Raw genomic sequence first — 10371 nt, 5'->3', positions numbered from 1 at the left:
TATTTGATCCTGAGCAGTCAGCCTCAGCCCTAAATGTATAGAAATATAAGTAACTCTAAATAAACTAAGCTGGTTCAACTTACACATATAGATGTTATTATATGTGAATATGTGCTAAATAAGTTAGAAATAATGCATTTGAGACAGAGTTGAGGCACACGAGAGGAAGGAGAAGGGGAAGTGTGTGTGTGTGTGTGTGTGTGTGTGTGTGTGTGTGTGTGTGTGTGTGTGTGTGTGTGTATGATACAGGGTATAGTAGAAAATTGGAACCACATTCACATAAAAGCAGGAGAGAAAAACCTGTAACTGCATTTCAGAGATAAAGAGAAAAATACATTAGAGTGGAAATATTCCTTTCCTATAGTCAAGAAATGAAAATAAAGAGAAGGAAAGTGTACCATAGAAGAAGTGAAGAGGGAAGAAAAGTGAAGAGGAGACAAGTTAGAGATGGATTATGGCTACAACCCAACCACGTCACTTAGATTGTAACTCTCTTTAGTGTTCTCTTCACAGCAAGTTTGACATCCTTGTTCCGGAGGCTGTAAATAAGGGGGTTCAACAAAGGCAGCACAAAAGTATAAACTATTGAAAAAAAATTTCCTCTGAACTACAGACTCTGCAGATGATGGTTTGATATGGGCAAGCAGACCAAATCCATAGAAAAGGGCAACAGTTATTATATGAGAACTACATGTGCTCACGGCTTTGGACCAACCCTTGGATGATGATGAATAGATAATATTAACAATAATCAAAGCATATGAGGATATAATAATGAGGCCAGAGAGAAGAATAACAACAGCCACAGAAACAGAACTCACGAGCTCATTGGCATGGTTGCTACCACAGGAGATTTCAAGGAGGGGGAATGTATCACACATGTAGTGGTTGATGACTTTTGAACCACAAAACCTGAGATGAATTATGCACCCTGTGTGGACAATAGCAGAAGAGACACCCATCAAGTGTGCAGCAAGCATCAGCAGGGAACAAGCCCTGGGAGACATGACCACTGTGTACAGCAGAGGCCTACAGATGGCCACATATCTATCATAGGCCATGGCTGTCAGCACATAGCACTCAGAGTTAACAAAAAGACAGAAAAAAAACAGCTGAGTCATGCATCCTGTGAAGGAGATGGCGTTGTGTTCTGAGACAAATCCCATCAGCATTTTGGGGGTAAAAACAAATGAATAGCAGAAGTCAATGAAGGACAAGTTGAGGATAAAAAAGTACATTGGTGTGTGAAGATGTGAATTCAGACAGATGAGAGTCATTAGAGTCAGGTTTCCCATCTCAGTGGCTGTATAGTTCACCAAGAACAGGACAAATAAGGGACACTGGAGATCAGGCTGGTATGTCAGTCCCATAAGAATGAACTCAGACACTGAAGAGTAATTTTCCATGACCATTTGCTTCATGTGTTGCACCTGTAGAAACATCATTCAGAACCTGGTGATTTTATCAAGGACACCTGCACCTTAAACCCTGAAAAGGAACTGAAGTTCAGTGTTTCCAGTCTCAGACTTGTCCACAGAAACACAGCAAGGCATCCAAGGAACTTCTTTTCAAGCCCTGACCCACAAGGAGTGACTCTGTCCTGAGATAGTGCTGAGAAGAATGTTGCTGAACATTTCCCCATTATTTAGCCTCCACTAATGAATCAGAGCAAAAGAAGTCATCCAGGGGCTTCCTGCAGATCCCATCATTTATACAGCTTTGTATAGGAAGGAAAAATTATCAAGCCACGGGTGACTCAGACCTTACCTTTTTCCTGGCTCATTTACTGCTGTTGAAGCACAAGAGCCCTTCCTTCCCAGTGTCCTAAAGTTTCTGGTGTCCGATGATAAATGTGTTAACTTCCATCAGAACAGATCCAACACTGGCCTTTGAAAACCCATACACTGGGGGAAATGTCATGATTTCTGTGAGAGTTTATCTCTATTTTTCTCCTACCTGAATGATGGAATAAAAAAGAACATGCAAAAAGCTACAAATATCTCCTCAATCGGATTTCAGTCTCTCTGATCAACTTGTCCAGAAAATTATTCTCACCTTCAGGATTTCCTGCCAGGTTGCAGGAACCCTTTGATGATAGAAACTTCTGAGCCTGTTTACCATAGACACTATAAACCTAACAGTGAATCTTTGGGGGTTTGAAGTTTTACCCAATCTTCAACTTCCCCAGGAGTACCGAGCTCCCAGGGCAGAGTTGTATGCTCTCCTTTGGGAATTTTTCCACTATGTAAGTCTAATAGAAGAAAAGCCAAGGATATAATCACTTGCTATCTCTGAGGATTTCCTACAATCTTCTGGGATTTTATTATATGCAATTCTTTAACTTTCAGCAGACATTTTATAAAGAACAGAAGAAAGAATAAATAAGAAACTTTAAGTCCTTCTGAGTTTAAACCCAGGTTGTGTGCTTTCTTACTATGAACCTGTCAAGAAGTAACATAATGTGCCTCACCTTTATTTATATTTATAGCCCCATATTCCTCTGTGTAGATGTGGAAAAGGGGTTCATAAAAGATAGGCTAGCATGTACATCAGTGGTCTTCTATGTTTCAACACAGTGGCGCTAACTTTATAGTGACAGAAAGACATCCTTTTCAAGAAATGCTGTTTGGAAAACATGTTATGTACATACCAAAGATGGAAACTAGATTCCCGTCTTTTACTCTGCACAAAAATCAACTCAAAACTTACCGAAGTTGTTCAAACAGAGCAAAAATGCTTGAAATCTCTAGAGGATAATACCAGGGATATGCTTCAATATCTGAACACAGACAAGTACATTCTGAATGAGTCTCCAATAGCACAGAAAATAATTGCATTAATAAATGGAATTGCATAAAGTTAAAATGCTTCTCAAGAAAAATATTAAGTGATATAAAGAGACAGCTAGAATAGAAGAATAGGAGAGAAATATTTGACAGCTATTCAACTGACATTGTATAAATAGCCAAATTCAAAAACCTAAAAACAAAGAATACTAATTGAATTAGCAAATGGGTAAGAGGCAGGAATGAGGCACACTGAAAGAATGCTTGCCAGGTGTGCACGGGACCCTTATTTTGATATCCACTGTTCCAAAAATGTAAACAAACAAAATAATTAAACGAGCAAATGAATTGAGAACAAGTTCTCCAAAAATTATATAGCTAATAAATATATGAAAAAGTATGCATAATGCTTATCCATCAGGAAATTTGCATATCAAAACTACATGAAATCACACATGGAGTTTAAAGACTGTATCCATGCACTTGGGAGGTAGAAACAAGTGGATTTCTAGAAATTTCATGACAGCTTTGATTACAGTATATGTCCTTGTGGGGGAAGGATTTAGAAGGTAAAAGAAAAACAACACCAACTATAACCACCATCACAATAAAATAAAAAAATAAACCACATTGGTGTTTTATCTTCTTTCAGAATGTCTGACAGCAAGAAAACTGCCAGGAGCCATCTATGATAGGCTAAGGCTAGCAGTGGCCTTCCTGGAAGAGGCCCACCATTTTTGTATGCTCAGCAACAGGTAAGCTCAATGCAAAAAGTTCAAGTAATTCTTCATCTCAGGACTGCTTCTTTCACCTGATGTGCCTTTCCTGTCATTATTAAATTAATATAATAAGTTCTGGACATTAGCACACCCTATTGATCAGATTTCCATGAGATCAACAGAAAGTTGAACTCATAAATTAATGATGTTCAGATGAATTGGTGACTCTACAGAATTTCTCTTTAATTTTATTTTTCTTGAATATTTTATATATTTACATTTCAGATGTTTTCCCCTTCCCCCCTGTCTCATACTCCCTTTCCTCCTCCCCACGGTTCTGTGAGGATGCTCCCACTCTCACCCACCCACTCCCACCTCAATGTCCTGGCATTCCCCTACACTGGGGAAATGAACCCTCACAGAACCAAGGGCTTTTCCTTTTACTGATGCTGGACAATGCCATTGTCTGCTACAAATGTGACTGGAGTCGTGGGTCCCTCTATGTGTACTTATTGGTTGGTGGTTTGGTCCCTGAGAGATCTGTTGGGGTCTGGTTGGTTGATATTGTTGTTCTTACTATGGTATTACAAACCCCTTCAGCTCCTTCAGTCTTTTCTCTAACTCCTCCATTGGTGTCCCCTTGTTCAGTCCAATGGTTAGCTGAAAGCATCCTCCTCTATATCAGTAGAGGTCTGGCAGAACCTCTCAGGGCACACCCATATCTGGCTCCTGTCAGCAAGCACTTCTTGGCATCAACAACAGTGACTGGGTTTGGTGGCTGTATATGGGATAGATCCCCAAGTGGGGCAGCCTCTAGATGACCTTTTCTTTAGTCATCTCCACTCTTTGTCCTGTGTTTCCCCCATGAGTATTTTGTTCTCCCTTCTAAGAAGGAATGAAGCATCCACACTTTGGTCTTCCTTCTTTCTTGGCCTGTGGGCTGGAGGCTTTCCACAGAGATCTCTGGTTCAGCTAGGTGTGTGGGTTCATGTGAAGGGGAGAGAACTCTGGCAGGAAGGGGTAACTGCTTTTGCTGCCTCTGCAGCTGGTGCAACCTTCCCTTGCTCAAGCCATGCTGAGCCAGCAAGAGAATGACAAGCCAACAAGGGTACACGGGAGCTTCTGCTGGCGATTTTGGGAGAACAGATCTCCTCCCAAAGTGGCAATGTTACACCTCTTATGACAGAAGCTCTCAGACAATGGAGTAATTCCTGCACGCCTTTAATCCTTCTGAACAGAATGCTTAAATAGAGTTTTGCAATGGGTCAGGGTCTGACAGCAGGTACTTCCTATTGGCTTGGCCTGAGAGCTTGGGAATACCTGATCTACATATTTGGGGATGTGATCCTACTTCTATGTGACTGATCTGTCTTGAGCCTAAGTGACCTTTGGTCATGGCCTCACCTGTGGAGGAAGAGCTTGGGGCATTGCCCTACATGACTGATCTGTCTCAAACCTCTCTACAGGGGTTTGTGGGTGGCTGTAGCTACATGAGAGGGGCCGGGCCTGATCTTCTGGGAGATTGGGAGTACTCCTGCTGTATCATAGGGTCCCTGGGGATTTGACCTGTCTCTAACAGGAATCAGGATATCTTTCACAGCCCACTGCCCCACACTTCTTGAGCTTCATATTATATGTGGTTTTTTCCTAGGTATTCCAAGCTTTTGGGATAATATCCATTTATCAGTGAGTATATAGCATGTGTTTTCATTTCTGACTGGGTTAGCTCACTCAGGATGATATTTTCTAGTTCCATCCATTTGCCTAAGAATTTCACATAGTCATTGTTTTTAATAGTACTCCATTGTGTAAATGTACCACATTTTCTGTACCCATTCCTCTGTTGAGGACATCTGGGCTCTTTCTAGCTTCTGGTTACTATAAATAAGACTGCTATGAACATAGTGGAGTATGTGTCCTTGGTATATGTTGGAGCATCTTTTGGGTATATGCCCAGGAGAGGTATAGCTGTGTCCTCAGGTAGTACTAGGCCCAATTTTCTGAGGAACTGCCAGACTGATTTCCAGAGTGGTTGTACTAGTTTGCAATCCCACCAAGATCGGAGGAGTGTTCCTATTATCCACATCCTAACCAGCATCTGTTGTCACCTGAGTTTTTGATTTTAGCCATTCTGACTGGTATGAGGTGGTATCTCAGGGTTGTTTTGATTTGCATTTCCCTGATGACTAAGGATATTTAATATTTCTTTAGGTGCTTCGCAGTCATTCAGTATCCCTCAGTTGAGAATTCTTTCTCTATCCAATGGAAAAATGACAGCATTTTCAACAAATGGTGCTGGTTCAACTGGAGGTCAGCATGTAGAAGAATACAAATTGATCATTCTTATCTCCTTGTACAAAGCTCAAGTTTAAGAGGATTAAAGACCTCCACATAGAAACAGATACACTGAAACTAATAGACAAGAAAGTAGGGAAGAGCCTCAAACACATTGGCACAGGGGACATTTTCCTGAACAGAATACCAATGACTTATGCTCAGCAAATGGGACCTCATAAAATTGCAAAGCTTCTGTAAGGCTAAGGACATTGTCAATAGGACAAAAGCAACCAACAGGTGGGGGAAGGGTCTTTACCAATCCTATATCCAGTAGAATTCCTGATTTGATTCAAATAATTTTAGGGGAAACTTTTTAAAGATGAACTTAGTTGCTTTGCTAGAAATATGTAGTAAGTTTAGAATCAAGAATCGACGTGACCAATCCTCATAATAGTAAATGAAGAAAGAATAAAAAAATACAATCATCTTTCATAATCACACTTAAAGGAGAAATAGACGTGGACAAGTTTGTATTAAAAGAAAAACATTTAGGGTCAAGTATGTAGGTGTGCACTATGAGAAGGCAAATTCATGAAAAAACTTGCTTTGAATTTATGAGTGTGTATTAGAATGAAACACTGATTTGAACTTAATATCATCATCCTTCTGTAACTCTCATTTTATTTAACACTTTATCTCTGAGGTAATTTTCTAAAGGTATAAAAAGTTCAGAAAAAAGAAATAAAGTTGTTCATTGAATGGTCTACCCTATTCATCCATCCATCCATCCATCCATCCAAATATATATGTCCATCTGTCTATACATACACGTGTAGGTATATGTGTATGTATGTATGAGTGCATGAATACTTGTGGAATGCATGAGACAGGTAACTGGACCCAAATATGAATATGTTAATATTTGAATGAATGTGAATATATGTATGAACATATATATATATATATATATATATATATATATATATATATACTTGCCTGTGTATATGGCATCTTAGTTCTTTTCATTTACTTCTTCTCTGGTTCACAAAGAGTTAGCCAGCCTAGCCAGAGAGACAGCTGTCTATGAGGACAGAGAAGGGAGCAATAGCAGTTTTTTTTTTTCCTTAATTCCCCATTACGAGGCAGTGGTTTTGCCCAGCCAGTGTTTTGACTATAAAATAAGCAAAAAAAAAAAAAAGTTTTAGGAATTTTTTTAAGTTATCAGCAAGCATTCCTTGATATAGCTCTAGAAGGCCAGAGACTATCAGCCTTTTTTCTACATGTCTTTGTTTTATTATCTTTTTTTTACAGTCCAGTGGTTACCCGCCCCTGTCATTCTGCCCTCCAAGAGTTCCTCATCCCAATCTTCCTCTCCATTCTCCAAGAGGATGTACCTGTACCCCCAGAACACTTCACATCCTACTAAGCTTCCCCATTCCCTGGGGCCTGACATCTCTCATGGGTTAGGTGCATCATCCCTCATTGAAGATAGACTATGCATTCCTCTTCTGTATGTGCATCAGGGACCTCAGACTAGCTAGTGTATGTGGCCTTGCTGGTGGCTCAGTGTCTGAGAGAACTCAGGGGTCCAGGATTGTTGAGACTGCTGGTCTTCCTATGGGGTTACCACAATTTCTTCCAGCCTCTCCCTAATTCAACCACAGGGATCCCCAATTTCAGACCATTGGTTGGGTGTAAGTATCTGGTTCTGTCTCAGTCATCTGCTTGTTGGACCTCTTAGAGGGCAGCCATGATAGGCTCCTATCTATAAGCACACAAAATCATCAGTAATAGTGTCAGTCCTTGGAGTCTCCCCTTGAGATGGGTCCAAATTTGGGCCTGTCACTGGACCTCCTTTCTCCATCTCTTATCCATTTTTGTCCATGCAGTACTTTTAGACAGGAATAATTCTCAGAGTTTTTTCTGTGGGATGGCAAGCCCATCTCTCCTGTCTTTCTCCTGGAGGTAGATTCTACAAGTTCCCTCTCCCCACCGTTGGGCATTTGATTAAGGTCCCTTACTTTGTTCTTGAGATCCTCTCACCTCCCAGGTCTTTGGTACAGTCTAGAGTATATCCTTACATCCTATTCTGAGATTGTATATTGCTATTCATTCTACTGGCCCTTGGGGCTTCAATTCTGGTCCCCAGTCCAATACCTGATCTTGTTCCTATTTCCCCAGTCTCTTCCCCATTCCATTCCCACACAATTCCCCCTTCTCTCTGCCCTCTACTTTCTTCTCTCTCCCAAGTGGGATTGAAGTATTCTCACTTGGGACCTTTAGCTTGGTAACCTTCTTGAGTTCTGTGGATTGTACCCTGGGTATTCTGTACTTTTTGTGGCTAATATTCACTTCTTAGTGAGTATATACCATTCATGTCCTTTAGAGTCTCACTTATCTCACTCAAAATGGTATTTTCTAGTTCCATCCATTTCTCTCCAAAAGTCAGGATGTCCTCATTCTTCATAGATGAATATTCCATTGTGTAAACGAACCACAATTTCTGTATCCTTTCTTCTGTTATGGGATATCTGGGTTGTTTCCATCTTCTGACTATCACAAATAAGGCCACTATAAACATAGTGGAATATGTTCCTCTGTGGCATGGTGGGGCATGTTTTGGGTATATTCCCAATAGTGGTATTGCTGAGTCTTCAGGTAGATTTATTTCCAATTTTCTGAGGAAACTCAAAATTTATTTCCAGAATAATATCCAATATATATAAAGAACTCAAAAAGCTAACAACCAAAAGAGCCAAACATCCTAATTAAAAAATGGAGTATAGAACTAAAATGACAATTCACAACAGAGGTATTCCGAACGGGTGAGAAGCACCCAAAGAAATGGTCAAAGTCTTTATTGATCAGAGAAATGCAAATCAAAACAACCCTGACTTTCCACCTTACACCAATTAAAATGGCTAAGATCAAAACCTCAGGTGACATCACATGTTGGCGAGGATGTGGAGAAAGAGGAACACCCCTCCACTGATGATGGGATTGCAAACTGGTACAATCAATTCTTAGTCTTAGAACCTGAGACATGGACATTTTGTTTAGTAAATGTGCCCCTCCCTCATATTCATAGGTTTGAGGCTCTTTCTCAATGTTTTTTTTTTTTCCTACTAGATTCACTGTATCTGGTTTTTATATTGAGGACCTTGCACCACTTGGATGTGAGCTTTGTGCAAACTGACAAATACAGATCCATTTTCATTTTCCTAGATGCCAACTGATAGACTAGCACCATTTATTGAAGATAATATCTTTTGTTTATTGCATTTTTTGGATTCTTTGTCAAAAGCCAAGTGTCCATAAGTGTGTGGTTTTATTTCTGGGTCTTTAATTCTATTCTGTTAATCAACTTGTCTGTCTCTGTACTCATTTTGAGTGAGATACCATGCTTTTTTTTTTAATCACTATTGCTCTAAGTATTGCTTGAGGTCATGGTGATTCCCTCAGAAGTTCTTTTATTGTTAAGAATTATTTTCTGTACCCTGAGATTTTTAGTTTTCCCATATGAATTTGAGTATGGCTATTTCCACGTATTTGAAAAATTGTGTTGTGGATCCACTGAATCTGTGGATTGCTTTTGATTAGATGGCCATGAGTACTATGCTAATCACACCAATCCATGACCATAGGAAATCTCTCCATCTTCTGAGGTATTTTTCTATTTTTTCTTCAGAGACTTGAAGTTCTTGTCACACAGATCTTTCACTTCTTTGATTAAAGATACCACAAGATAATTTATATTATTTGTGACTGTTATGAAGGGGGTTATTTCCCTATTTTCTTTGTCAACCTGTTTATTATTTGTATAAAGGAAGGCTACTGATTTTTTTGAGCTAATTTTATATTCAGCTACTTTGCTGAAGTTGTTTATCTGCTGGAGAAGTTCTCTGGTAGAATTTTGGGGACCACTAATGTGTGTAATCATATCATCTGGAAATAGTGATATTTTGAGATCTTTGCCAATTTGTATCCCCTTGATCTTCTTCTGTGGTCTTATTTCTCTGACTAAAACTCTGAGTACTATATTGAATAGATAGGGGTGAAGTGGGCAGCACTGTCTTGTCACTGATTTTACTGGGATTGCTTCAAGTATCTCTCCTTTTAATTTGATATTGGGTAATGGTTTGCAGTATATGGCTGTTCTTATGGTTAGGTATGGGCCTTGAATTTCTGGTTGTTCTAAGACTTTTATTATTAAGTGGTGTTGTATTTTGTCAAATGCTTTTTCAGCATCTAATGAGCTGGTCATGTGAATATTTTTAATTTGTTTATATAGTGGATTACATTAATTGGATTTTTATATATTGAACCAACCTTGGATTTCTGGAATGAAGCCTACTTCATCATGGTAAAATGACCATTTTGATGTGTTCTTAGATTCAGTTAACTGGAATTTTATTGAGTATTTTTACATCTATATTCACAAGCAAAATTGTTCTGAAATGTTTTTTCCTTGTTGTGTTTCTTTGTGGTTTAGGTATGAGAGTAATTGTGGCATCATAGAATGAAATAGATGGTGTTTCTTATGTTTCTATATTTTGGCATAATTTGAAGAGTACTAGTATTAGCTGTTC

General features: G+C 39.3%; 1 protein-coding gene across 1 annotated transcript; it reads right to left on the bottom strand.

Moving 5' to 3' along the window:
• Positions 1-478: 478 nt before the first annotated feature.
• On the bottom strand, positions 479-1442 carry LOC116907441 (olfactory receptor 143-like). Its single transcript, XM_032910412.1, is given in 2 exon segments — positions 479-595; positions 597-1442. Coding segments are annotated over 2 exon segments (963 nt in total).
• Between the last annotated feature and the right edge of the window lie 8929 nt (positions 1443-10371).

The sequence above is a fragment of the Rattus rattus genome, chromosome 8 (assembly GCF_011064425.1).
Source record: "Rattus rattus isolate New Zealand chromosome 8, Rrattus_CSIRO_v1, whole genome shotgun sequence".
Classification (NCBI taxonomy): domain Eukaryota; kingdom Metazoa; phylum Chordata; class Mammalia; order Rodentia; family Muridae; genus Rattus; species Rattus rattus.
Note: the sequence above shows the minus strand (reverse complement) of the source record. Positions and strands in the feature narration are given on the sequence as shown.